At 53.0% G+C, this 27,780-nt stretch overlaps 1 protein-coding gene and 1 long non-coding RNA gene across 4 annotated transcripts; one reads left to right on the top strand and one right to left on the bottom strand.

Moving 5' to 3' along the window:
* CCDC25 (coiled-coil domain containing 25) lies at window positions 1-23,722 on the top strand. 2 transcript variants are annotated; one of them, XM_051775466.1, is made up of 9 exons: window positions 1-150; window positions 1,964-2,011; window positions 4,234-4,273; window positions 9,939-9,990; window positions 10,991-11,066; window positions 13,390-13,545; window positions 19,896-20,098; window positions 22,018-22,063; window positions 23,085-23,722. In XM_051775466.1, exons 1-9 carry the CDS (start codon window positions 126-128, stop codon window positions 23,426-23,428), a joined length of 990 nt encoding a protein of 329 aa, XP_051631426.1. In that variant the 5' UTR covers window positions 1-125; the 3' UTR covers window positions 23,429-23,722. The 2 variants fall into 2 exon arrangements, with proteins under 2 accessions (XP_051631426.1, XP_051631428.1); XM_051775468.1 differs by having other exon boundaries at window positions 13,442-13,545; window positions 23,085-23,242.
* On the bottom strand, window positions 2,028-3,822 carry LOC127464990 (uncharacterized). Of its 2 annotated transcripts, none has more exons than XR_007901793.1 (3): window positions 3,659-3,822; window positions 2,849-2,969; window positions 2,028-2,160 (listed from the first exon to the last, which is right to left on the bottom strand). It is a non-coding gene; the product is annotated as an uncharacterized LOC127464990 (long non-coding RNA). The 2 variants fall into 2 exon arrangements; XR_007901794.1 differs by lacking the exon at window positions 2,028-2,160 and adding an exon at window positions 2,294-2,510.
* Window positions 23,723-27,780: the final 4,058 nt, after the last annotated feature.

The following is a 27,780-nucleotide window of genomic DNA, read 5'->3' on the forward strand; positions in this document are numbered from 1 at the left end:
AGCGAGGCCACGCCCCCCCGCCCGAGCCCCCTCCCTCAGGCGGAGCCGGCGGAGCGCCGGGAGCGGGAGGGAAAAGGGCGGTCCGGGAGCTCCGGAGAGCCCCGGGAGCTCCAGCGGCGGCCACGATGGTGTTCTACTTCACCTCCGGCGGTGAGGGGGCGCGGCGGCAGCGGGGGCGGGAGCGGCGGGGGGTTTGAGGAGCGCGGAGCGCGCGTCGGGTGGGAAGGGCCGTGGAATTCATCCGGTCCCACCCACCGGACACCTGACACCGGACACGGTGGGGTGTTCCAGGGAATCCAACCCGGCCCGGGACACTGCCAGGGATCCAGGGGCAGCCACAGCTTCTCTGGGAATTCCAGCCCAGCCCCTCCCCACCCTCCCAGCCAGGAATCCCTTCCCAATCTCCCCCCCAAATCTCCCCTTTCCCACTGGGATCCATTCCCTGGGGCCTGGCATTCCAGGCCCTCATCCCCAGTCCCTCTCCAGCTCTCCTGGAGCCCCTTCAGCCTCTGGAATGTGCTCCAAGCTCTCCCGGGATCCTTCCCTTCTCCAGCCTGGCCATTCCCAGCTCTCCCAGCCTGGAGCCAGAGCCTGCCATTGGATCCATCCCCAGCCCAGCTCCTCCCTGGGAAGGAGTTCCGGGAACAAGGGGGTTCCCTGGGAATCTCGGCACTCAGGGCAGGGTCTCCCTTCCCCTTTCCTGCCTTTTCCATCCCCACATTCCAGAAAAACCCCTCTGAATGGATTGTGAGTGTCCTTTATCCTGGAATCCTGGAATGGTTTAGATGGGAAGGGCCCTTAAGGATCATCCCATTCCATGTTCAGGGACACCTCCTGCTATCCCAGGTGGCTCCAGCCTTTCCTTGGACACTGCCAGGGATCCAGGGGCAGCCACAGCTTCTCTGGGAATTCCAGCCCAGCCCCTCCCCACCCTCCCAGCCAGGAATCCCTTCCCAATCTCCAAATCCCTTCTCCAAATCTCCCTTTTCCCACTGGGATCCATTCCCTGTGTCCTGTCCCTGCATCCCTTGTCCCCAGTCCCTCTCCAGCTCTCCTGGAGCCCCTTCAGGCTCTGGAATGTTCTCCAAGGTCTTTCCCAGCCTGGATCCAGCCCTTGGAGCACCCAGAAATCCATGGGCTGATCCATCACCTTTTTGGTTTCCCCTCCCCTCATTTTCCCAGTGAAACCCCCCCTGCAGAACCTTTCACTGTGGGTTTTTTTTTTTTTACCCCTTCCCCTTTTATCCCACCAGCTGGAATTTTACACCATCACTTTCCTCTGGCTCAGGGATGGAATTCCTCAAGGAAAAGGGTCCCATGGGTGACTCCCCTAATTATGGGAATAACCTCCTTCAATTTAAAATTGTAGTTATTCCAGGGGTTTCTCACCTCATACACGGGCCCTTTCCTGCGTATCCAGGGTGGATTTATCCCAATTTTTCCCTCTGATCCTTGGATATCTTCCCATTCCCGTTGTCCATGGAGCCCTTAATAAATTAAACAGCTTTTTTGGGGGGGCTTTTTGCTGCTGGTTTGGGGGATTTTTAATTAAAAACACTCCAAGGAGAAGGGCTGGGACAGGAGAAATTTTGGGATCTGTGTTGGATTCTGTTGGATTTGGGAAGTTTTGGGAAGCAGGGAAGGAGTTAATTCCAGGCTGGGATGTGCTGTCAGCCTTCCTTAATTAACAGCACCAATTAAAGAGGGAGAATTAGAACCACTGAGGGGGTTTTTCCCACAAATCCACGGGAAAGGCGCTTCCCAAACTGCAGGGAAGAATCTGGGGCAGAAAAACTGGGAGAAATGGGGGGAAAAAAACCTCCTTTACCCCCTCCAGGAGGGAAGGGGGAGGGATGGGATGGTTTTCCTCGGGATCCCATGGTAGGAGTGGGGTTTTTTGGGGGGTTTATCCCGATTTTTTGGGCCCTTTTTAACCCTTTTTTCCCTTCTTTCCCTCCCTCAGCCGTTCCCTCCGTGTACACCATTTACATGGGAAAGGACAAGTACGAGAGTGAGTGCCTGGAATTCCCTGGAATTCCCTTGGGAGGGGGGTTTTGGGGGGATTTCAGGAGAGTGAGTGCCTGGAATTCCGTTGGGAGGGGGGTTTTGGGACATTTTGGGACATTTTGGGTGTGTTAATTCAATGTATTGTTGGAAAACCTGGCCCTCCTGTGGACTGAAACCCGCTTTCCTTGGGATAAATCCGTGTGGGAAACCCTTTGGGCAGCAAAAATACCTTTGGATATGGATCAAAATTAAATTTACTGGGGGAAAAAACACCTTTTGGAGAGAAAAATCCCATTTTTTTGTGGTCTGGTGATTTTTCCTCAACATTTTCCTGCTCCATCCATGTTTTTTCCCCTCTCTCCAACGAGTGTTTCCCTAAGTTTTCCATCCTCTCCTGTTTTCTGCCCACTGTTTTCATCCCCTGGGTGTCCCAGAGCGGGAGATTCCAGGTGGAGAAGGAGTTGGGAATGTGGGGTTGGAGCTCCCGGAATTCCCTGGAAAACCTGGCCCTCCTGTGGACTGAAACCCACTTTCCTTGGGATAAATCCACGTGGGAAACCCTTTGGGAAACAAAAATACTTTGGGATCCGGGTCAAAATTTAATTTACTGGGGGGAAAAAACACCTTTTGGAGAGAAAAATCCCATTTTTTTGTGGTCTGGTGATTTTTCCTCAACCTTTTCCTGCTCAATCCGTGTTTTTTCCCCTCTCTCCAACGAGTGTTTCCATAAGTTTTCCATCCTCTCCTGTTTTTTTGCCCACTGTTTTCATCCCATGGGTGATTCCAGCCAGGGAAGGAGCTGGGAATGTGGGGTGGGAGCTCCCGGAATTCCCTGGAAAACCTGGCCCTTCTCTGGACTGGAACCCGCTTTCCTTGGGATAAATCCACGTGGGAAACCCTTTGGGAAGCAAAAATACCTTTGGATATGGATCAAAATTAAATTTACTGGGGGGAAAAACCACCTTTTGGAGAGAAAAATCCCATTTTTTTCGTGGTCTGGTGATTTTTCCTCAACCTTTTCCTGCTCCATCCATGTTTTTTCCCCTCTCTCCAATGAGTGTTTCCCTAAGTTTTCCATCCTCTCCTGTTTTCTGCCCACTGTTTTCATCCCCTGGGTGTCCCAGAGCGGGAGATTCCAGCCAGGGAAGGAGCTGGGAATGTGGGGTGGGAGCTCCTGGAATTCCCTGGAAAACCTGGCCCTTCTCTGGACTGAAACCCGCTTTCCTTGGGATAAATCCGTGTGGGAAACCCTTTGGGAAGCAAAAATACCTTGGGATATGGATCAAAATTAAATTTACTGGGGGAAAAAACACCTTTTGGGGAGAAAAATCCCATTTTTTTGTGGTCTGGTGATTTTTCCTCAACATTTTCCTGCTCCATCCATGTTTTTTCCCCTCTCTCCAATGAGTGTTTCCCTAAGTTTTCCATCCTCTCCTGTTTTTTTGCCCACTGTTTTCATCCCATGGGTGATTCCAGCCAGGGAAGGAGCTGGGAATGTGGGGTGGGAGCTCCCGGAATTCCCTGGAAAACCTGGCCCTCCTGTGGACTGAAACCCACTTTCCTTGGGATAAATCCATGTGGGAAACCCTTTGGGCAGCAAAAATACCTTTGGATATGGATCAAAATTAAATTTACTGGGGGAAAAAACCACCTTTTGGAGAGAAAAATCCCATTTTTTTGTGGTCTGGTGATTTTTCCTCAACCTTTTCCTGCTCCATCCATGTTTTTTCCCCTCTCTCCAACGAGTGTTTCCATAAGTTTTCCATCCTCTCCTGTTTTCTGCCCACTGTTTTCATCCCATGGGTGATTCCAGCCAGGGAAGGAGTTGGGAATGTGGGGTTGGAGCTCCCGGAATTCCCTGGAAAACCTGGCCCTCCTGTGGACTGAAACCCACTTTCCTTGGGATAAATCCATGTGGGAAACCCTTTGGGCAGCAAAAATACCTTGGGATATGGGTCAAAATTAAATTTACTGGGGGAAAACCCACCTTTTGGGGAGAAAAATCCCATTTTTTTCGTGGTCTGGTGATTTTTCCTCAACCTTTTCCTGCTCAACCTGTATTTTTCCAGTGAGTGTTTCCCTAAGTTTTCCATCCTCTCCTGTTTTCTGCCCACTGTTTTCATCCCCTGGGTGTCCCAGAGCGGGAGATTCTGGGTGGGGAGGGAGTTGGGAATGTGGGCTTGGAGCTCCTGGAATTCCCTGATGGATGTTTTTCCCTTCCCACAGACGAGGATCTCATCAAGTATGGATGGCCTGAGGACATCTGGTGGGTGCTGGGAATCCCTGGAAAAACACCCTTCCCGTGCTCACCCTCGGGGAATCAACCACTGCCAGGGCTGGAAAAGCCCTTTCCATGTGGGAATTGTTCCCAATATCCCAGCTGAGCCTGCCCTGGGACAGCCCTTTCCATGTGGGAATTGTTCCCAATATCCCAGCTGAGCCTGCCCTGGCACAGCCCTTTCCATGTGGGAATTGTTCCCAGTATCCCAGCTGAGCCTGCCCTGGGACAGCCCTTTCCATGGGGGAATTGTTCCCAATATCCCAGCTGAGCCTGGAGGGATGTTGGAGGTTGTTCCCTCTCCTCCTGTCCCTCGTTCCCTGGGAATTGGGGACCTCCTGGAATGAACTTCCAGGGAATTGTGGAGAGCTGGGACAGTGCCAGGATGGCACAGGATCCTTAGGGATGGGTCAGGTTGGAAAATCCCTCTGGGATCAAGGAATCCAACCATTCCCACCCCTGCCCCGTGTCCCCAAGGGCCACATCCACAGGGATCTGAAATCCCTCTGGGAATGGCGACTCCAGCCCTGCCCTGGGAAGTTCATTCCAGGGCCTGACAGCCCTTTCCATGTGGGAATTGTTCCCAATATCCCACCTGCCCCTCCCCTGGCCCAGCTGGAGGCCGTTCCCTCTCCTCCTGTCCCTCGTTCCCTGGGAATTGGGGACCCCTGGCAGGGAGTTGTGGGGTGGGAAAAGGTCCCTCCTGATCCCTCTTTTCTCTGGGATGAGCCCCTCCAGCTCCCTCAGCCATTCCCAGATTTCCAGCCCCTTCCCAGCTCCCTCAGCCATTCCCTGTTCTCCAGCCCCTTCCCAGCTCCGTTCCCTGCTCCAGCCCCTTCCATGTCTTGGATTGAGGATCCCAGAACCCCTCCCAGTCCATCACTGTCCAGGTGAATCCATCACCTCAGACTCTCCAAACATTCCTCCATCCATGCTGGGAAGGAAAAAGGAAACTCCCAAGGCTCCCTCACAGATGCCAGGAATAAAAACACTTTTCCCACCCTCAAACCATCCCAAATCCCAGACTGGTTTGGGTGGGAAGGGCCCTCAAATCCCATCCCATTCCATGGGCAGGGACACCTCCCACTATCCCAGGGGATCCAACCCAGCCTTGGACACTGCCAGGGATCCAGGGGCAGCCACAGCTTCTCTGGGAATTCCAGCCCAGCCCCTCCCCACCCTCCCAGCCAGGAATCCCTTCCCAATCTCCCCCCCAAATCTCCCCTTTCCCACTGGGATCCATTCCCTGGGGCCTGGCATTCCAGGCCCTCATCCCCAGTCCCTCTCCAGCTCTCCTGGAGCCCCTTTGGGCTCTGGAATGTTCTCCAGGCTCTCCCTGGATCCTTCCCCTCTCCAGGCTCCCCGGGGATGTTTTCCCAGCCCTGGGCACTCCAATATCCCTTTCCCAGGGAATATTTTCCCTGTTCCAGCAGAACAGCCTGTCCTTGAGCTGGGAAGCCTTTCCTGCCCCTGGATCACATTCCTGTCCTGGCTCAGGTTCATCCCGTTCCTGAATAATTCATGGCCCTGCCTTTATTTAGGGATGACCTTGGGATTCAGCCTCGGGTTTCCTGAACCATCCCAATCATCTTCTCCCATCCTTTTTCACCCTTCCCTCCCCTTTTTCTTCCCTTCCCCCCTTTCCTCCCTTTCCCCCCTTCCCTCTCCTTTTTTCCCCCCTTTTCCCTCTCCTTTTTTCCCCTCTCCTTTTTTCCCCTCTCCTTTTTTCCCCTCTCCCTTTTCCCTCTCCCTTTTCCCTCTCCCTTTTCCCTCTCCCTTTTCCCTCTCCCTTTTCCCTCTCCCTTTTCCCTCTCCCTTTTCCCTCTCCCTTTTCCCTCTCCCTTTTCCCTCTCCCTTTTCCTTCTCCCTTTTCCCTCTCCATTTTCCCTCTCCATTTTCCCTCCCCCTTCCCTGTCCCTTTCCTTCCCTTTCCCCCACTTTCCCTCTTTTTCCCCCTCTTTCCCTCTTTTCCCCCCTCTTTCCCTCTTTTCCCCCCTCTTTCCCTCTTTTCCCCCCTCTTTCCCTCTTTTCCCCCCTCTTTCCCTCTTTTCCCCCCTCTTTCCCTCTTTTCCCCCCTCTTTCCCTCTTTTCCCCCCTCTTTCCCTCTTTTTCCCCCTCTTTCCCTCTTTTCCCATTCCCTTTTCCCTCTCCCTTTTCCCTTTCCCTTTCCCCTCCCTTTCCCTCTCCTTTTTTCCCCCCTTTCCCACCCACCCCTCTTTCCCCCTTTCCTTCCCTTTTCCCCCCTTTCCATTTCCTCTCCCTTTTCCCTCTTTTTCCCTCCTTTCCCATTCCCTTTTCCCCTCCTTTCCCTCTCCTTCCCCCCCCTTTCCCATCCCTTTTTCCCCCTTTTCTCCCCCTTTCCCTCTCCTTTCCCCCCTTTCCATTTCCTTTTCCCCCCTCTTTCCCCCTCCCTTTCCCTCTTCTTTTTTCCCCCTTTTCCCACCCCTTCCCCCCCCTTTTCCCCTCCTTTCCCATTCCCTTTTCCCCTCCTTTCCCACCTTTTTTTCCCTCCTTTCCCACCCCCTTTCCCACCCCCTTTTCCCCCCTTTCCCATCCCTTTCCCCCCTTTCCCACACTGACACAATCCCTGGTTTTTTTGGTATCCCGAAGCCACATCAAACAATTTTGCCACATCCTCTCCCAAAGAAACCCCAGGAATTCTCCTCCCAAAGAAACCCCGGGAATTCTCCTCCCAAAGAAACCCCGGGAATTCTCCTCCCAAAGAAACCCCGGGAATTCTCCTCCCAAAGAAACCCCGGGAATTCTCTTCCCAAAGAAACCCCGGGAATTCTCCTCCCGGGGGTGTCTGGCACCTCTCAGATGGAATTCCCTGTGGGATGGATCCCGTGGGATTGGGCTGGGAGGCTCAGGAAGTGGCAGTGGGAATTCCTCGGGATTCCTGGGGGTTTTCCTGGGCTGGAGCAGGGAGGGAAAAATTCCTGCTGGGAAAAAATGGGGTTTATGGGGAAAAATGGGGTTTTATGGGAAAAATGGGGTTTTATGGGAAAAATGGGGGTTTATGGGAAAAATGGGGTTTTATGGGAAAAATGGGGGTTTATGGGAAAAAATGGGGTTTATGGGAAAAATGGGGTTAAACTGGGAAAAATGGGGGTTTATGGGAAAAATGGGGTTGGACTGGGAAAAATGGGCTTTTATGGGAAAAATGGGGTTTTATGGGAAAAATGGGGTTGAACTGGGAAAAATGGGGTTTTATGGGAAGAATGGGGTTTTATGGGGAAAATGGGGTTTTATGGGGAAAAATGGGGTTTATGGGAAAAATGGGGTTGAACTGGGAAAAATGGGGTTTATGGGAAAAACGGGGTTTTATGGGAAAAATGGGGTTGAACTGGGAAAAATGGGGTTTTATGGGAAAAATGGGGTTGAACTGGGAAAAATGGGGTTGAACTGGGAAAAATGGGGTTTTATGGGAAAAATGGGGTTTTATGGGAAAAAATGGGGTTGAACTGGGAAAAAATGGGGTTGAACTGGGAAAAATGGGGTTTTATGGGAAAAATGGGGGTTTATGGGAAAAATGGACTTTTATGGGAAAAATGGGGTTGAACTGGGAAAAATGGGGTTTTATCAGAAAAATGGGGTTTTATGGGAAAAATGGGGTTTTATGGGAAAAATGGGTTTTTATGGGAAAAATGGGGATTTATGGGAAAAATGGGTTTGAACTGGGAAAAATGTGGTTGGACTGGGAAAAATGGGGTTGGACTGGGAAAAATGGGGTTGGACTGGGAAAAATAGGGTTTTATGGGAAAAATGGGGTTTTATGGGAAAAATGGGGTTGGACTGGGAAAAATGGGCTTTTATGGGAAAAATGGGGTTTTATGGGAAAAATGGGGTTTATGGGAAAAATGGGGTTGAACTGGGAAAAATGGGGTTGGACTGGGAAAAATGGGGTTGAACTGGGAAAAATGGGGTTTTATGGGAAAAATGGGGTTGAACTGGGAAAAATGGGGTTGAACTGGGAAAAATGGGGTTTTATGGGAAAAATGGGGTTGGACTGGGAAAAATGGGCTTTTATGGGAAAAATGGGGTTTTATGGGAAAAATGGGGTTTATGGGAAAAATGGGGTTGAACTGGGAAAAATGGGGTTGGACTGGGAAAAATGGGGTTGAACTGGGAAAAATGGGGTTTTATGGGAAAAATGGGGTTGAACTGGGAAAAATGGGGTTGAACTGGGAAAAATGGGGTTGAACTGGGAAAAATGGGGTTTTATGGGAAAAATGGGGTTTTATGGGAAAAAATGGGGTTGAACTGGGAAAAAATGGGGTTGAACTGGGAAAAATGGGGTTTTATGGGAAAAATGGGGGTTTATGGGAAAAATGGACTTTTATGGGAAAAATGGGGTTGAACTGGGAAAAATGGGGTTTTATCAGAAAAATGGGGTTTTATGGGAAAAATGGGGTTTTATGGGAAAAATGGGTTTTTATGGGAAAAATGGGGATTTATGGGAAAAATGGGTTTGAACTGGGAAAAATGTGGTTGGACTGGGAAAAATGTGGTTGGACTGGGAAAAATGGGGTTGGACTGGGAAAAATGGGGTTTTATGGGAAAAATGGGGTTTTATGGGAAAAATGGGGTTGGACTGGGAAAAATGGGCTTTTATGGGAAAAATGGGGTTTTATGGGAAAAATGGGGTTTATGGGAAAAATGGGGTTGAACTGGGAAAAATGGGGTTGGACTGGGAAAAATGGGGTTGAACTGGGAAAAATGGGGTTTTATGGGAAAAATGGGGTTGAACTGGGAAAAATGGGGTTGAACTGGGAAAAATGGGGTTTTATGGGAAAAATGGGGTTTTATGGGAAAAAATGGGGTTGAACTGGGAAAAAATGGGGTTGAACTGGGAAAAATGGGGTTTTATGGGAAAAATGGGGGTTTATGGGAAAAATGGACTTTTATGGGAAAAATGGGGTTGAACTGGGAAAAATGGGGTTTTATCAGAAAAATGGGGTTTTATGGGAAAAATGGGGTTTTATGGGAAAAATGGGTTTTTATGGGAAAAATGGGGATTTATGGGAAAAATGGGTTTGAACTGGGAAAAATGTGGTTGGACTGGGAAAAATGGGGTTGGACTGGGAAAAATGGGGTTGGACTGGGAAAAATGGGGTTTTATGGGAAAAATGGGGTTTTATGGGAAAAATGGGGTTGGACTGGGAAAAATGGGCTTTTATGGGAAAAATGGGGTTTTATGGGAAAAATGGGGTTTATGGGAAAAATGGGGTTGAACTGGGAAAAATGGGGTTGGACTGGGAAAAATGGGGTTGAACTGGGAAAAATGGGGTTTTATGGGAAAAATGGGGTTGAACTGGGAAAAAAATGGGGTTGAACTGGGAAAAAATGGGGTTTTATGGGAAAAATGGGGTTGAACTGGGAAAAATGGGGTTGGACTGGGAAAAATGGGGTTGGACTGGGAAAAGGTGGAGAAGAGTTGGGAAGAGAAGTGGGATCAGCTCCTTGGAATTTTGCAGGGCTGAGTCTTGATCAGAGTGGGGGATTTTGGGAGGGAAAAGGAGCTTTTTGGCACTTCCATAAAAAAAAAAAAAAGGGGAAAGGGAGGGGGAAAAGGGGGTTGGTTTTTTTCCATCTCCCAAGGAACAGGAATATTCCCTGGCAGTCCCTGTTCCATGTGCTTCCCATCCCACAGGTTCCACGTGGATAAACTCTCCTCTGCCCACGTGTACCTGCGGCTGCACAAGGTAAAATCTGGGATAGGTCACCAGGAAAAACCCTTCCCTGGGAATTCCAAACCCGGCCTGGAAGGGTCTGCCTTCCCCTTTCCTGCCTTTTCCATCCCCAGGTCCCATAAAAATCCCTCTGAGTGGATTCTGAGTGTCCTTTATCCTGGAGTGGGTTGGGTTGGATCCTCATCCCGGGAATGCCACAGCCCTGGGGGGGTTTGGGTGGAACCTGGGAATGGTTTGGGTGGGAAGGGACCTCAAAGCTCATCCAGGTCCACCTGGAACAGGGACACTTCCCACTATCCCAGGGAATCCAGCCCGGCCTGGGACACTGCCAGGGATCCAGGGGCAGCCACAGCTTCTCTGGGAATTCCAGCCCAGCCCCTCCCCACCCTCCCAGCCAGGAATCCCTTCCCAATCTCCCCCCCAAATCTCCCCTTTCCCACTGGGATCCATTCCCTGGGGCCTGGCATTCCAGGCCCTCATCCCCAGTCCCTCTCCAGCTCTCCTGGAGCCCCTTCAGGCTCTGGAATGTGCTCCAAGCTCTCCCGGGATCCTTCCCTTCTCCAGCCTGGCCATTCCCAGCTCTCCCAGCCTGGAGCCAGAGCCTGCCATTGGATCCAGCCCCAGCCCAGCTCCTCCCTGGGAAGGAGTTCCGGGAACAAGGGGGTTCCCTGGGAATCTCGGCACTCAGGGAAGGGTCTCCCTTCCCCTTTCCTGCCTTTTCCATCCCCACATTCCAGAAAAATCCCTCTGAGTGGATTCTGAGTGTCCTTTATCCTGGAATCCTGGAATGGTTTGGGTGGGAAGGGAACTTAAGGACAATCCCATTCCATGTTCAGGGACACCTCCCGCTGTCCCAGGTGGCTCCAGCTTTTCTTTGGACACTCCCAGGGATCCAGGGGCAGCCACAGCTTCTCTGGGAATTCCAGCCCAGCCCCTCCTCCCATGGAAGGCCCATCCCCATATCCCGATATCCCGATATCCCGATCCCAGCCCTTTCCCTGCTCTCCCCCAGGGCCAGACCGTGGATGACATTCCCAAGGAAGTGTTGATAGACTGTGCCCACCTGGTGAAGGCCAACAGCATCCAAGGTAATCCTCATTCCCAAGAAATGCCTGGAATCCAGGGGGGGCTCTTTCCACTCTTGGATCCCGGATCCGATTCCGGGACGTTCCCCCGTTAATCCCGTGGGATTTAGGGAAGGAGATGTTGTTCAGAATTCCTTGTGAAGAGGGATTTTAAATTCCAACAGGGATGTTTGGGACAGGCAGAAATTCCAGCAGGGATTTCTGGGACAGGGAGGGAGAAATTCCACAGGGATGTTTGGGAAAAGGTGAAATTCCATCGGGGATGTTTGGGAACAGGGAGAAATTCCATCAGGGATGTTTGGGACAGGCAGGAATTCCATCAGGGATGTCTGGGACAGGCAGGAATTCCAGCAGGGATGTTTGGGACAGGCAGGAATTCCATCAGGGATGTTTGGGACAGGCAGGAATTCCATCAGGGATGTTTGGGACAGGCAGGAATTCCATCAGGGATCTCTGGGACAGGCAGGAATTCCATCAGGGATGTCTGGGACAGGCAGGAATTCCATCAGGGATGTTTGGGACAGGCAGGAATTCCATCAGGGATCTCTGGGACAGGCAGGAATTCCATCAGGGATCTCTGGGACAGGCAGGAATTCCATCAGGGATCTCTGGGACAGGCAGGAATTCCATCAGGGATGTCTGGGACAGGCAGGAATTCCACAGGGATGTCTGGGACAGGCAGGAATTCCAGCAGGGATGTTTGGGACAGGCAGGAATTCCAGCAGGGATGTTTGGGACAGGCAGGAATTCCCTCAGGGATGTTTGGGACAGGCAGGAATTCCATCAGGGATGTTTGGGACAGGCAGGAATTCCATCAGGGATGTCTGGGACAGGCAGGAATTCCATCAGGGATGTTTGGGACAGGCAGAAATTCCATCAGGGATGTTTGGGACAGGCAGGAATTCCATCAGGGATCTCTGGGACAGGCAGGAATTCCATGAGGGATGTTTGGGACAGGCAGGAATTCCAGCAGGGATGTTTGGGACAGGGATGGAGAAATTCCACAGGGATGTTTGGGACAGGCAGGAATTCCATCAGGGATGTCTGGGACAGGCAGGAATTCCATCAGGGATGTCTGGGACAGGCAGGAATTCCATCAGGGATGTCTGGGACAGGCAGGAATTCCATCAGGGATGTTTGGGACAGGCAGGAATTCCATCAGGGATGTCTGGGACAGGCAGGAATTCCATCAGGGATGTTTGGGACAGGCAGGAATTCCATCAAGGATGTTTGGGACAGGCAGGAATTCCATCAGGGATGTTTGGGACAGGCAGGAATTCCAGCAGGGATGTCTGGGACAGGCAGGAATTCCATCAGGCATCTCTGGGACAGGCAGGAATTCCATCAGGGATGTCTGGGACAGGCAGGAATTCCACAGGGATGTCTGGGACAGGCAGGAATTCCACAGGGATGTTTGGGACAGGCAGGAATTCCATCAGGGATGTCTGGGACAGGCAGGAATTCCATCAGGGATGTTTGGGACAGGCAGGAATTCCATCAGGGATCTCTGGGACAGGCAGGAATTCCATCAGGGATCTCTGGGACAGGCAGGAATTCCATCAGGGATGTCTGGGACAGGCAGGAATTCCACAGGGATGTCTGGGACAGGCAGGAATTCCATCAGGGATGTTTGGGACAGGCAGAAATTCCATCAGGGATGTTTGGGACAGGCAGGAATTCCATCAGGGATGTTTGGGACAGGCAGGAATTCCATCAGAGATGTTTGGGACAGGCAGGAATTCCATCAGGGATGTTTGAGACAAGGAGAAATTCCACAGGGATGTTTGGGAAAAGGTGAAATTCCATCAGGGATGTTTGGGACAGGGATGGAGAAATTCCACAGGGATGTTTGGGACAGGAGAAAATTCCAGCAGGGATCTCTGGGACAGGCAGGAATTCCAGCAGGGATGTCTGGGACAGGCAGGAATTCCATCAGGGATCTCTGGGACAGGCAGGAATTCCATCAGGGATGTCTGGGACAGGCAGGAATTCCATCAGGGATGTTTGGGACAGGGATGGAGAAATTCCACAGGGATGTTTGGGAAAAGGTGGAATTCCATCAGGGATATTTAGGACAGACAGAAATTCCATCAGGGATGTTTGGGACAGGCAGGAATTCCATCAGGGATGTCTGGGACAGGCAGGAATTCCATCAGGGATCTCTGGGACAGGCAGGAATTCCATCAGGGATTTCTGGGACAGGGAGAAATTCCATCAGGGATGTTTGGGACAGGCAGGAATTCCATCAGGGATGTCTGGGACAGGCAGGAATTCCATCAGAGATGTTTGGGACAGGCAGGAATTCCATCAGGGATGTTTGGGACAGGCAGGAATTCCATCAGGGATGTTTGGGACTGGGATGCTCTCCCCCCCCCCAGGGTGCAAGATGAACAACGTGAGCGTCGTTTACACCCCCTGGAGCAACCTGAAGAAAACCTCGGACATGGACGTGGGGCAGATCGGCTTCCACAGGCAGAAGGACGTGAGTGTTGGTTCCTGGGGCATTCCTGGGGCATTCCTGGGGGCATTCCTGGGGGCATTCCTGGGGCATTCCTGGAGAACTCCTCGTTATCCAGCCCTGGCAGTGCCCAAGGTTGGATTCCCTGGGATAGGGAATTCCCTGGATAGGGAGGTGCCCCTGATCCAGGGGGAGTTAAATGAGCTTTAACGTCCCTTCCCACCCAACCCATTCCGGGATTCCAGGATACAGGACACTCAGAATCCACTGAGAGGGGTTTTTATATTACAATCTGGCAGTTTGAGCCACATTAGGGACCTCAAATCCAACTTCCAAGCTTCCCCAACCCCTTCTCAACAGTTTATCCCAACACTTTGAGGCCAGAGGCTTCTTGCAGGGGAAGGGGGAAGTACATACATTTATTTGCACAAACAAACACTGTACAAACTAAAGGCAACTATATATATATATATATCTATTACATTGCTATCAGTCAGTCCTTTCCAGCCCCTCCTTTAACTTTAGTCCAGGAGCAGCCTTTAAGGCTGATGTGTAACTCAGTCTTTTGCTGTGGGAGTGTTCTGGGCTCCTGAACTCTCCCTCCTCACCAAGTTCCAGCAGTTGTTTGTAGTCTCTCCTCCTCATGAAGTCCAGGATAGCTGTGAGTCCTTGCTCTCCTGCTGCTGGTGATCTCTCCCTCTGGAATCCTCTGGAATCTTCATTCCTCTGAGTCAGGTTTTGGCTGCCCCAGCTCAGCTTCAGTGGCAGCTCCCGAGCCTCTCTTGGCCTGTCTCCCATTTCACCTGGGATTCTTCTCCCAAGCACCAAGCTGATTTTATCACTTGGCTCTGCTCAATTGCTGAGCCTCAAAATCCACCCCCCACCAGCCTAAATGCAGAGGGGTGGAAAAAAAAAGCCCCCCAGCCTTGGCCACAGGCAGCTCGGGTCAGTTGTGCACTGTCCCCAGCATCCCACGGCTGCAGGGGCAGGAAAGAAGGGCTGGGCTGCTCCCTCTTACCCCAGGGGCTGTGAATCTCTCCCTTCACAGCACACACCCCAAATGCTGACTCTAACTCTAGCCAAGGGCTGAGCTGGGGGGGTCACAGGGCTCCCCTCTGCCCCTCCAGGAGGAAGAGAGGGAGCCCAGCCTGGCCTTGTCCACCTACCTGCAGCAGACACCAACAGCAAAACAACCCAGACAGAACTACCAACAGCTCCCCGTGCTGTGACATGTGATTTTTGAGCAGAAACAAACCACATGGACAGTGACTGGCTCTGCAGGGAACTCTGCCCTGGCACCCAAACACCTCTGAGCCCCCCCCAGCTCTCAAGGGGGGGCCAGTTTCAAACTGTGACAAATGTGGGGGATGGAAAAGGCAGGAAAGGGGAAGGGAGACCCTGCCCTGAGTGCCGAGATTCCCAGGGAACCCCCTTGTTCCCGGAACTCCTTCCCAGGGAGGAGCTGGGCTGGGGATGGATCCAATGGCAGGCTCTGGCTCCAGGCTGGGAGAGCTGGGAATGGCCAGGCTGGAGAAGGGAAGGATCCCGGGAGAGCTTGGAGCACATTCCAGAGGCTGAAGGGGCTCCAGGAGAGCTGGAGAGGGACTGGGGATGAGGGCCTGGAATGCCAGGCCCCAGGGAATGGATCCCAGTGGGAAAGGGGAGATTTGGGGGGGAGATTGGGAAGGGATTCCTGGCTGGGAGGGTGGGGAGGGGCTGGGCTGGAATTCCCAGAGAAGCTGTGGCTGCCCCTGGATCCCTGGGAGTGTCCAAGGCCGGGCTGGATTCCCTGGGATAGTGGGAAGTGTCCCTGCCCATGGAATGGGATGGGATTTAAGGTCCCTTCCCACCCAACCCATCCCGTGATCCTTTGGTATCCAAAGAGCCCAATCCCTGTCTGTTGACCATGGAATTATATCCTCAGGAATCCTTTTCCTTATTGTCCCCATAATTCCAAGTTCTGGGAGAGGGGCTCTCCATGCTCTTCCACAACCTGACTGGCGGGGGTTTTCCTCAGGCTCTGGTTTTATGGGATCCAGTCCCATGACAGGGATTTTCCCCAGGCTCTGGTTTTGTGGGATCCAGTCCCGTGGCAGGGCTTTTCCTCAGGATCTGGCCTTGTGGCAGGGATTTCCCTGAGGCTCTGGTTTTGTGGGATCCAGCCCTTTTGGCAGGGATTTTCCTCAGGATCTGGTTTTGTGGGGCTTTTCCTCAGGCTCTGGGTTTGTGGGATCCAGTCCCGTGACAGGGATTTTCCTCAGGCTCTGGTTTTGTAGGGATTTCCCTCAGGATCTGGCCCTTTTGCCAGGATTTTCCCCAGGCTCTGGTTTTGTGGGATCCAGCCCTTTTGCCAGGATTTTCCTGAGGCTCTGGTTTTGTGGGATCCAGTCCTTTTGGCAGGGATTTTCCTCAGGCTCTGGTTCTGTGGGATCCAGTCCCGTGACAGGGATTTTCCTCAGGATCTGGTTCTGTGGGGATTTTCCTGAGGCTCTGGTTTTATGGGATCCAGCCCTTTTGGCCAGGATTTTCCTCAGGGTCTGGGTTTGTGGGGATTTTCCTCAGGTTTTGGGTTTGTGGGGACTTTCCTCACTATATGATTTCGTGAGATCCAGTCCTGTGACAGGGATTTCCCTCAGGATTTGGTTTTGTGGGATCCGGCCCTTTTGGCAGCGTGAGAAATAGAAACCCAGAGTCACTTGATTTCCAATCAGAATTTATTAAGTGATAAAAGCAAATCCAGCTCTGGGTGATCATGGAGGGGGTTCAACAACTCCTAACACCTGTCACACCCAAAGGAGACATTTGTTCTACATTTATTTCCAACTAATTAATGACTATTCATTATACATAAACATTACACATTGTTAAGTCAGACATTTAACAGATGTTTTTCTTAACAAGAGTGTTATCTATAAACATCCATAATATATTGTCAAGTCAGACATTCAGCAGATGTTTGCTTGTTCTCTATACAAAGTTATAAATTTTTAAGAAAGGTGCTATTATCCAGCTAACTAAACAAAATCCCTTCACTATAAATCTTACACAAGGAAAAAGGGAGGTAACTTGTTTTATCTCTTTAGAGGCTGTGGTTCTGTGGGATCCAGTCCCATTGCAGGGATTTCCCTGAGGCTCTGGTTTTATGGGATCCAGCCCTTTTGGCAGGGATTTTCCTCAGGGTCTGTGTTTGTGGGGATTTTCCTCAGGTTTTGGGTTTGTGAGGACATTCCTCACTGTATGATTTTGTGGGATCCAGCCCTGTGACAGGGATTTCCCTCAGGATTTGGTTTTGTGGGATCCAGCCCCATGGCAGGGATTCTCCCCAGGCTCTGGTTCTGTGGGATCCAGTCCTGTGGCCAGAATTTCCCTCAGGATCTGGCCTTTTGGCAGGGATTTTCCTCAGGCTCTGGCTCTGTGGGAACCAGCCCCGTGACAGGGATTTTCTCCAGGCTCTGGTTCTGTGGGATCCAGCCCTTTGGCAGGGATTTCCCTGAGGTTCTGGTTTTGTGGGATCCAGCCCCGTGACAGGGATTTTCCTCAGGATCTGGCCCTTTTGCCAGGATTTTCCTGAGGCTCTGGTTTTGTGGGATCCAGCCCTTTTGGCAGGGATTTTCCCCAGGCTCTGGTTCTGTGTGGTCCAGCCCTTTGGCCAGGATTTTCCTCAGGCTCTGGGTTTGTGGGATCCAGTCCCATTGCAGGGATTTTCCCCAGGCTCTGGTTTTGTGGGATGTAGCCCTTGCGGCAGGGATTTCCCTGAGGCTCTGGTTTTGTGGGATCCAGCCCTTTAGCAGGGATTTTCCTCAGGGTCTGGGTTTGTGGAGATCTTCCTCAGGTTTTGGGTTTGTGGGGATTTTCCTCAGGCTCTGGTTTTGTGGGATCCAGTCCCATGGCAGGGATTTTCCCCAAGATCTGGTTCGTTGGGATCCAGCCCTTTTGGCAGGTATTTTCCTCAGGATCTGGTTTTATGGGATCCAGTCCCATGACAGGGATTTTCCTCAGGATTTGGTTTTGTGGGATTCCACCCTGTGACAGGGATTTTCCTGAGGCTCTGGTTTTGTGGGATCCAGCCCTGTGGCAGAGATTTTCCTCAGGATATGGTTTTGTGGGGATTTCCCTGAGGCTCTGGTTTTGTGGGATCCAGTCCCATGACAGGGATTTTCCTCAGGCTCTGGTTCTGTGGGATCCAGTCCCATTGCAGGGATTTTCCTCAGGATCTAGTTTTGTGGGGCTTTTCCTCAGGCTCTGGTTTTGTGGGGATTTCCCCCAGGATCTGGCCCTTTTGCCAGGATTTTCCCCAGGCTCTGGTTTTGCAGGATCCAGCCCCATGGCAGGGATTGTCCCCAGGCTCTGGTTTTGTGGGATCCAGCCCTTTTGGCAGGGATTTTCCTCAGGATCTGGTTTTGTGGGATCCAGTCCCATTGCAGGGATTTTCCTCAGGATCTGCTTTTGCGGGGATTTCCCTCAGGCTCTGGCCCTTTGGCCAGGATTTTCCCCAAGATCTGGTTTTGTGGGATCCAGCCCTTTGGCCAGGATTTTCCTGAGGCTCTGCTTTTGTGGGATCCATCCCTGTGACAGGGATTTTCCTCAGGCTCTGGTTTTGTGGGATCCAGTCCCATGACAGGGATTCTCCCCAGGCTCTGGTTCTGTGGGATCCAGCCCTTTTGGCCGGGATTTTCCTGAGGCTGTGCTTTTATGGGATCCAGCCCCATGACAGGGATTTTCCTGAGGCTCTGGTTTTGTGGGATCCAGTCCCGTTGCAGGGATTTTCCTCAGGATCTGGTTTTGCGGGGATTTTCCTCAGGTTCTACTTTTGCGGGGATTTTCCTCAGGCTCTGGTTTTGTGGGGATTTTCCTCAGGATCTGGCCCTTTGGCCAGGATTTTCCCCAGGCTCTGGTTCTGTGGGATCCAGCCCTTTGGCCAGGATTTTCCCCAGGCTCTGCTTTTATGGGATCCAGCCCTTTTGGCCGGGATTTTCCTGGGGCTCTGGTTCTGTGGGATCCAGCCCCATGGCAGGGATTTTCCTGGGGCTCTGGTTCTGTGGGATCCAGCCCATTGGCATGGATTTTCCTGAGGCTCTGCTTTTGTGGGATCCATCCCTGTGACAGGGATTTTCCTCAGGGTTTGGTTTTGTGGGATCCAGTCCCATGACAGGGATTCTCCCCAGGCTCTGGTTCTGTGGGATCCAGCCCTGTGGCCAGAATTTTCCTTAGGCTCTGGCCCTGTGGCAGGGATTTCCCTGAGTCTCTGGGTTTGTGAGATCCAGTCCCATTGCAGGGATTTTCCCCGGGCTCTGGTTCTGTGGGATCCAGCCCCGTGACAGGGATTTTCCTCAGGGTTTGGGTTTGTGGGGCTTTTCCTGAGGCTCTGGTTTTGTGGGATCCAGTCCCATTGCAGGGATTTTCCTCAGGCTCTGGTTTTGTGGGGATTTCCCTCAGGCTCTGGCCCTTTGGCCAGGATTCTCCCCAGGCTCTGGTTTTGTGGGATCCAGCCCTTTGGCCAGGATTTTCCTGAGTCTCTGGTTCTGTGGGATCCATCCCTGTGACAGGGATTTTCCTCAGGCTCTGGTTTTGTGGGATCCAGTCCCATGACAGGGATTCTCCCCAGGCTCTGGTTCTGTGGGATCCAGCCCTGTGACAGGGATTTTCCCCAGGCTCTGGTTCTGTGAGATCCAGCCCTTTTGGCAGGGATTTTCCTCAGGCTCTGGTTTTGTGAGATCCAGCCCTTTTGGCAGGGATTTTCCTCAGGCTCTGGTTTTGTGGGATCCAGCCCCATGGCAGGGATTTTCCTCAGGATTTGCTTTTGTGGGATCCAGCCCTTTTGGCAGGGATTTTCCTCAGGATTTGCTTTTGTGGGATCCAGCCCTTTTGGCAGGGATTTTCCCCAGGCTCTGGTTTTGTGGGGATTTTCCTCAGGCTCTACTTTTGTGGGGATTTTCCTCAGGCTCTGCTTTTGTGGGGATTTCCCCCAGGATCTGGCCCTTTTGCCAGGATTTTCCCCAGGCTCTGGTTTTGCAGGATCCAACCCTTTGGCAGGGATTCTCCCCAGGCTCTGGTTTTGTGGGATCCAGCCCTTTTGGCAGGGATTTTCCTCAGGCTCCGGTTCTGTGGGATCCAGCCTTTTGGCCGGGATTTTCCTGAGGCTGTGCTTTTATGGGATCCAGCCCTTTTGGCCAGGATTTTCCCCAGGCTGTGCTTTTATGGGATCCAGCCCTTTTGGCCGGGATTTTCCTGGGGCTGTGATTCTGTGGGATGCAGCCCCGTGCCGGGTGGGCAGCCGCGCCGGGGCCGCTCCCCAAATCCTGGCGCCATTCCAACATCATTCCCAGCATGATTCCCAACGTGTTTCCCTCTGTGATTCCCTCTGTGACTCCCAGGTGAAGGTGCTGACCGTGGAGAAGAAGGTGAACGAGATCCTGAACCGGCTGGAGAAGACGAAGGTGGAGCGGTTCCCGGACCTGGCGGCCGAGCGGGAGGCGCGGGACCGGGAGGAGCGCAACGAGAAGAAGGCCCAGATCCAGGAGATGAAGAGGAGGGAGAAGGAGGAGCTGAAGAAGAAGAAGGAGCTGGAGGAGCTGAGGTGAGGGTCACCGGGCCCTGCTGCTCCCTGTTCTCCACGGCCCGGCGATTCCCTTTGTCCCGCGGCGCTCCCGGAACGACCCCGGCCGTTCCAGCCGCTGCCCGAGGGCTGGGCAGTTCCAGAGCCTTTGGAAGCCTGAGGAAATTGGGGAATTACTGCCCTGGTCCACTTCCAGCTCCCTGGGAGCTTTGGGAATCGCTGAGCCTTCCCCTGGAGCTCAGCGCCTGCCTCTGCCTCCGTTAACATCCCTCTAACTTAATAAATGGCCCTTTTCCTTAAATCCCTCTTCCTTAATATCCCTCTTCCTTAAATCCCTCTTCCTAAATATCCCTCTTCCTTAATAAATATCCCTCTTCCTTGATAAATATCCCTCTTCCTTGATAAATATCCCTCTTCCTTAATAAATATCCCTCTTCCTTAATAAATATCCCTCTTCCTTAAATCCCTCTTCCTTAATAAATATCCCTCTTTGTTAATAAATATCCTTCTTCCTTAATGTCCTTCTCCATTAATATCCCTCTTCCATGATAAATATCCCTCTTCCTTAATAAATATCCCTCTTCCTTAATAAATATCCCTCTCCATTAATATCCCTCTTCCTTAATAAATATCCCTCTTCCTTAATAAATATCCCTCTTCCTTAATAAATGGCCCTTTTCCTTAATAAATATCCCTCTTCCTTGATAAATATCCCTCTTCCTTAAATCCCTCTTCCTTAATAAATGGCCCTCTTCCTTAATAAATATCCTTCTTCCTTAATGTCCTTCTCCATTAATATCCCTCTTCCTTAATAAATATCCCTCTTCCTTGATAAATATCCCTCTTCCTTGATAAATATCCCTCTTCCTTGATAAATATCCATCTTCCTTAATATCCCTCTCCATTAATATCCCTCTGCCTTAATAAATGTCCCTCTTCCTTAATAAATGGCCCTCTTCCTTAATATCCTTCTCCATTAATATCCCTCTTCCTTAAATCCCTCTTCCTTAAATCCCTCTTCCTTAAATCCCTCTTCCTTAAATCCCTCTTCCTTAAATCCCTCTTCCTTGATATCCCTCTTCCTTAAATCCCTCCTCCTTGATATCCCTCTGGCTTAATATCCCTCTTCCTTAATATCCTTCTTCATTAATATCCCTCTTCCTTAACATCTCTCTTCCTTGATATCCTTCTCCATTGATATCCCTCTTCCTTGATATCCCTCTTCCTTAATATTCCTCTTCCTTAAATCTCTCCCTATTAACATCCCTCTCCATTAATATCCCTCTTCCTTAAAATCCCTCTTCCTTGATATCCCTCTTCCTTAATATCCCTATTAATTAATATCCCTATTAATTAATATCCCTCTTCCTTAGTATCCCTATTAATTAATATCCCTTCCTCTCCCATCCCTGCTGCTCGTTAACAGTTAATTAAAGCCCTCAGTCCCCCCCTCCTGGGAGCAGGGAACGAGGGAGGAGGGGCTGGAATGTCGCCCTGACCTCGTTCCCGGGGATTTCTCGCTCCAAAAACTCCCCTTGGAACCTTTCCCCGAGCTCCTCTTTGTCCCTGAAGGGCATCAAAGGGGGGATTGAAAAGAAAATGGGGGATTTCCTGAGCGATCCAACCCCTGGAGAGGTCAGGGAAGGGGGATTGGAGGGGCTGCAGCTCCCGGAATCCGGGATTTCCCACCTCCGGGGCCGGTGGGTCCTGGAGAAAAAAAACACCTTGGAAAAGGCAGTCAGGCATCCCTGAACCTCCCTGCCCCGGGTTTAATTAGCGAGGAGGACGAGGTGAGCGACTAATTATCCCCCCTGGCTGAGCTCCAGGAGGAAAACAAGTGTGCATTTCTGGGATTGTGGGATTTTTGAGCCCGAAATGGCCCCTTTTGGGGGCTTTTGAAGGGATCGGGTTTGGGATAACGGTGGGATTTTTCCTGGCAGGAGCTACTCCTCCCTGATGAAGGCAGAGAACATGTCCTCCAACCAGGTGAGTGGGAGCTGCTGATCCCATGGAATCCCCGGGACGGGGATGGAATTCCAGCCTCCTGCCCAGCACAGCACTGCCTGTGATCCCACTGGGAATGACTTTGGAACTGGGAGGACACTGGGGATCAGTGGGGCTGAGGAAATAGGGATAAAGTGCTCCCAGGTCTTTCATCCCAAGGGAAAAAAGAGGTTCAGGGTGAGGATTAACTGGATGCTCCATCCCTGGAAGTGTTGGATGGGACTTGGAGCAACCTGGGATAGTGGGAGGTGTCCCTGAACATGGAATGGGATGGGATTTAAGGGCCCTTCCCACCCAAACCATTCCAGGATTCCAGGATAAAGGACACTCAGGATCCACTCAGAGGGGTTTTTCTGGAATGTGGGGATGGAAAAGGCAGGAAAGGGGAAGGGAGACCCTTCCCTGAGTGCCGAGATTCCCAGGGAACCCCCTTGTTCCCGGAACTCCTTCCCAGGGAGGAGCTGGGCTGGGGATGGATCCAATGGCAGGCTCTGGCTCCAGGCTGGGAGAGCTGGGAATGGCCAGGCTGGAGAAGGGAAGGATCCCGGGAGAGCTTGGAGCACATTCCAGAGCCTGAAGGGGCTCCAGGAGAGCTGGAGAGGGCCTGGGGATGAGGGCCTGGAATGCCAGGCCCCAGGGAATGGATCCCAGTGGGAAAGGGGAGATTTGGGGGGGAGATTGGGAAGGGATTCCTGGCTGGGAGGGTGGGGAGGGGCTGGGCTGGGATTCCCAGAGAAGCTGTGGCTGCCCCTGGATCCCTGGCAGTGTCCCAGGCCGGGTTGGATCCCCTGGGATAGTGGGAAGTGTCCCTGCCCATGGAATGGGACGAGCTTTGCGTTCCCTCCCACCCAACCCACCCCAGGCCCCCTTTGCTCTGCTTTCCTGGGGTGAAATCCAAGGAACGGGAACAAACGGGAATTCTGCGATGATCCACCCACCATTTCCCACTTCTAACATTCCCAGTGATCCCGATTTTCCCTCTTTTTGTTTCCCCCCTCCCCAGGATGGCAACGACTCCGACGACTTCATGTGAGCGGAGCCGCTCCCGCCCGGCCCCGCCGCTCCAATGCCAAAAAAAACATCCCAAAAAAACCAGCCTGGGAGCCCCTTCCCTCCCGGCTCCGGGCCAGGGACACCCTCTGGAAGGAGCAGCCGGATCCCTGGGATGGCCTCCAGCCCCCTGTGCCCCGTGGTTTTTCCCAGAGACAGTGGTATTTATTTTGGGGAAGGGATCCCCAGGGGCTGGGCTGTGCCCTCGGGGCCCTGCTGGAACTGCTGCTGCCTCTGGAATTCTGCTCTTCCCGCTGGGAATCGCCGGGAAAACCGGAGGGGGGGATCCCTCTGTGATAGATGGGGGGGGAGGGAAAAATCGGGATGAGCTCGGTGGTGGCTCCTGGATGAACCTGGTGGTGAAGATCCAGCTCTGATTCCCGCCCCCGAACCCCCTGGAATCCCACTGCGTTCCCGCTTGGAATCCTCCTCTGGAGGGAGGGGTGGAAGGAGGAGGTTGAGTTTTCCACGGGATTCGCCAGGTGGATCCTCCCACCCGGGCATTCCATGGGGTTTGGGGGGGTGGAATCCCTGGATAATCCTGGTGTACATATCCCCATTAAATTGGTGCCGTGCAGGCAACACCCTGGAGCAGCGGGAATTCTGGGAGAGGGGAAAAACAGGGAAAAGGGCCCCCTCAAGGGGCCCAAACCGGCACGGGCTCGGCGAAAAATCGTGGAATGTTCCGGGAGAAAAGGGCCAATCCCGGTGATAACACACCTGGAAGGAGCTGCTTCCTGCAATTCCCGGCATTCCCGAGGGGAAAAGGGGGTGAAAAATCATGGAATGTTCCGGGAGAAAAGGGCGAGTCCCGGTGATAACACACCTGGAAGGAGCTGCTTCCCGCAATTCCCGGCATTCCCGAGGGGAAAAGGGGCCTAAGGAAAGGCCCAGGCTGCCCTTGAGCCCTCCCCGTTCCCTACTGGGAAGAGCAGGAGGAGGGTGTGGGTTGTGTTTTCCTCTTTTTAGGGATATGGGAAGGGGGGAATCCATGGGAAAACCGAGGCCTGGAGCAGCCACGGGGGTGCTCCCCCCCCCTCCCTTTTCCCAGGAAAAGCAGGGAGAGGGTGGGAGTGTGGGAATGGGGGGTGAGGAGCCGGGGGGCCCCTCCCTGTCCTGCCCCACAAAGGGCCCTTTCATGGATGGGGCGGGAGCGGCTCCGGAGGCTCCGGCACCGCCCCGGCCTGGCAGCTCCAGGGATTTTCCTTGGCGCCGGAATCCGGCGGCTCCAGTGGCCTCGGGAGCCCTCGGGACAGGGAGGCACTGCCTGGGGATCCATGGGAATAATGGGGGGGCCGGCACCCCAGGGGTCCGAGTCCGTGGGCACAGATTCCCAGACACCCCCTGGATCGCTGCTCGTGGAATGGGAGTCCTTGGAGCACCCTGTGGATCACTGTCCATGGAATGTGAGTCCTTGGAACACCCCATGGATCATTGTCCATGGCCATATATTCCCAAACACCCCCTGGATCACTGTCCATGGAATGGGAGTCCTTGGAACACCCCATGGATCATTGTCCATGGGAACATATTCCCAAAACACCCCATGGATCACTGTCCATGGAATGGGAGTCCTTGGAACACCCCATGGATCATTGTCCATGGTCACATATTCCCAAACACCCCCTGGATCATTGTCCATGGAATGGGAGTTCTTGGAACACCCCATGGATCACTGTCCATGGTCACATATTCCCAAAAAAACCCCTGGATCATTGTCCATGGAATGGGAGTCCTTGGAACACCCCATGGATCACTGTCCATGGGAACATATTCCCAAAACACCCCATGGATCACTGTCCATGGAATGGGAGTCCTTGGAACACCCCATGGATCACTGTCCATGGTCACATATTCCCAAACACCCCCTGGATCATTGTCCATGGAATGGGAGTTCTTGGAACACCCTGTGGATCACTGTCCATGGGAACATATTCCCAACACCCCATGGATCACTAATCCATGGGTCTCATATTCCCAAACATCCCCTGGATCACTGTCCATGGTATTTGAGTCCTCAGAACATCCTGTGGATCATTGTCCATGGGAACATATTCCCAAACACCCCTTGGATCACTGATCCATGGGAATGGGGGTCTCAGCACCCTGTGGATCACTGTCCATGGTCTCATATTCCCAAACACCCTCTGGATCACTGTCCCTGGAATGTGAGTCCTTGGAACAGCCCATGGATCATTGTCCATGGAATGGGAGTCCTTGGAACACCCCATGGATCATTGTGCATGGTCACATATTCCCAAACAGCCCCTGGATCATTGTCCATGGTCTCATATTCCCAAACATCCCCTGGATCACTGTCCATGGAATGGGAGTCCTTGGAACACCCCATGGATCACTGTCTATGGGAACATATTCCCAAACACCCCATGGATCACCGTGCATGGAATGGGAGTCCTTGGAACACCCCGTGGATCACTGTCCATGGTCTCATATTCCCAAACACCCCATGGATCATTGTCCATGGACCAGATGTCCCAAACACCCCCTGGATCACTGTCCATGGAATGGGAGTTCCTGGAACACCCCGTGGATCATTGTCCATGGTCTCATATTCCCAAACACCCCCTGGATCACTGTCCATGGGCTGTGAATCCTTGGAACACCCCGTGGATCACTGTCCATGGTCTCATATTCCCAAACACCCCCTGGATCACTGTCCATGGGCTGTGAATCCTTGGAATACCCCGTGGATCACTTCCCATGCCCACACTGTCCCCCCACAGCCCCCTTTGGGACAATCCCTCGGGAATGACCGGGAACGCCGAGCCCCTTTTCCCACCCCTCTCCCTCCGCGGATCCCCCTCTGGAATCCCGCCCATCCCGCCGCCCCCAGCGCTTCCCGCCCCCGCTCCCGGTGGGTTTTTTTTCCCAGGAATGCTGTGAAATCCAATCTCCCGCCGCGGCCGGGGGGAAATTCCCGCCCTCGCACATTTTTTTTCCCTGCCCGGTGTTATCCCGAGGCTGCTCCCGGAGTTTTCCGCGGACTCGGGAGTTTTTGGGAAGGGCCGGGAGGAGTTTTGGGGTGTCCGTGTCCCCCCTTCCCGGCACCGGGCGGATTTTGGGGTCCCCTTTTCGTCCCGTTCCCTGTCCCGTCCCGGGATACCCCCAGCCCCCAAATCCCAGCGGGACGATCCCAACACTTTCCAGGGTGTGTGTGGGGGGTGTCTCCCCCAATCTCTGGGATACCAGGACACCCAATCCCTGGGATATGGGGACCCCAATCCCTGGGACACGGAGACCCCCCAGTCCCTGGGATACCAGGACACCCAATTCCTGGGATATGGGGACCCCCAATCCCTGGGACACCAGGACCCCCAATCCCTGGGATACCAGGACACCCAATCCCTGGGATACAGGGACACCCAATCCCTGGGACACTGGGACCCCAAACCCTGGGATACGGAGACCCTCAATCCCTGGGACCCCAATCCCTGGGATACCAGGACCCCAATGCCTGGGATATCAGGACCCCCAATCTCTGGGATACAGGGACCCCAATCCCTGGGACATGGGGAAATCCCTGGGATACAGGGAACCCCAATCCCTGGGATATGGAGACCCCCAGTCACTGGGATATGGGGATATGGGGACCCCCAATCCCTGGGACACCAGGACACCCAGTTCCTGGGATATGGGGACCCCCAATCCCTGGGATACCAGGACACCCAGTCCCTGGGATATGGAGACCCCAATCCCTGGGACACAGGGACCCCCAATCCCTGGGATATGGGGACCCCAACCCCTGGGATATGGGGACATCTAATCCCTGGGACGCGGAGACCCCCAATCTCTGGGATACAGAGACCACAATCCCTGGGATACAGGGAAATCCCTGGGATACAGGGAACCCCAATCCCTGAGACACGGAGACCCCCAATCCCTGGGACACTGGGACCCCAATCCCTGGGATACAGGGAACCCCAATCTCTGGGATATCAGGACCCCAATCTCTGGGATACAGGGACCCCAGTCCCTGGGATATGGAGACCCCAATTCCTGGGATATCAGGACCCCAATCCCTGGGATATAGGGACACCCAATCCCTGGGATATGGAGACCCCAATTCCTGGGATATCAGGACCCCAATCCCTGGGACATGGGGAAATCACTGGGATACAGGGAACCCCAATCCCTGGGATACGGAGACCCCCAATCCCTGGGATATGGGGATATGGGGACCCCAATCCCTGGGACACCAGGACACCCAGTTCCTGGGATATGGGGACCCCCAATCCCTGGGATACCAGGACACCCAGTCCCTGGGATATGGAGACCCCAATCCCTGGGACACAGGGACCCCCAATCCCTGGGATATGGGGACCCCAAGCCCTGGGACATGGGGACATCTAATCCCTGGGACGCGGAGACCCCCAATCTCTGGGATACAGAGACCACAATCCCTGGGATACAGGGAAATCCCTGGGATACAGGGAACCCCAATCCCTGAGACACGGAGACCCCCAATCCCTGGGACACTGGGACCCCAATCTCTGGGATACAGGGAACCCCAATCTCTGGGATATCAGGACCCCAATCTCTGGGATACAGGGACCCCAATCCCTGGGATATGGAGACCCCCAATCCCTGGGATACCTGGACCCCCAATCCCTGGGATATGGAGACCCCAA

The sequence above is a fragment of the Manacus candei genome, unplaced genomic scaffold (assembly GCF_025592945.1).
Source record: "Manacus candei isolate 608988 ecotype Guabito, Panama unplaced genomic scaffold, ASM2559294v1 h1tg000300l, whole genome shotgun sequence".
NCBI lineage: Eukaryota > Metazoa > Chordata > Aves > Passeriformes > Pipridae > Manacus > Manacus candei.

Coding starts and splice junctions, on each gene's coding strand:
- CCDC25 (XM_051775466.1), top strand. CDS start 126: ATGGTGTTCTACTTCACCTCCGGCG. Junction 20,099..22,017: donor AAGGAGCTGGAGGAGCTGAG/GTGAGGGTCACC, acceptor TTTTCCTGGCAG/GAGCTACTCCTCCCTGATGA. Junction 22,064..23,084: donor AGAACATGTCCTCCAACCAG/GTGAGTGGGAGC, acceptor CCCCCTCCCCAG/GATGGCAACGACTCCGACGA.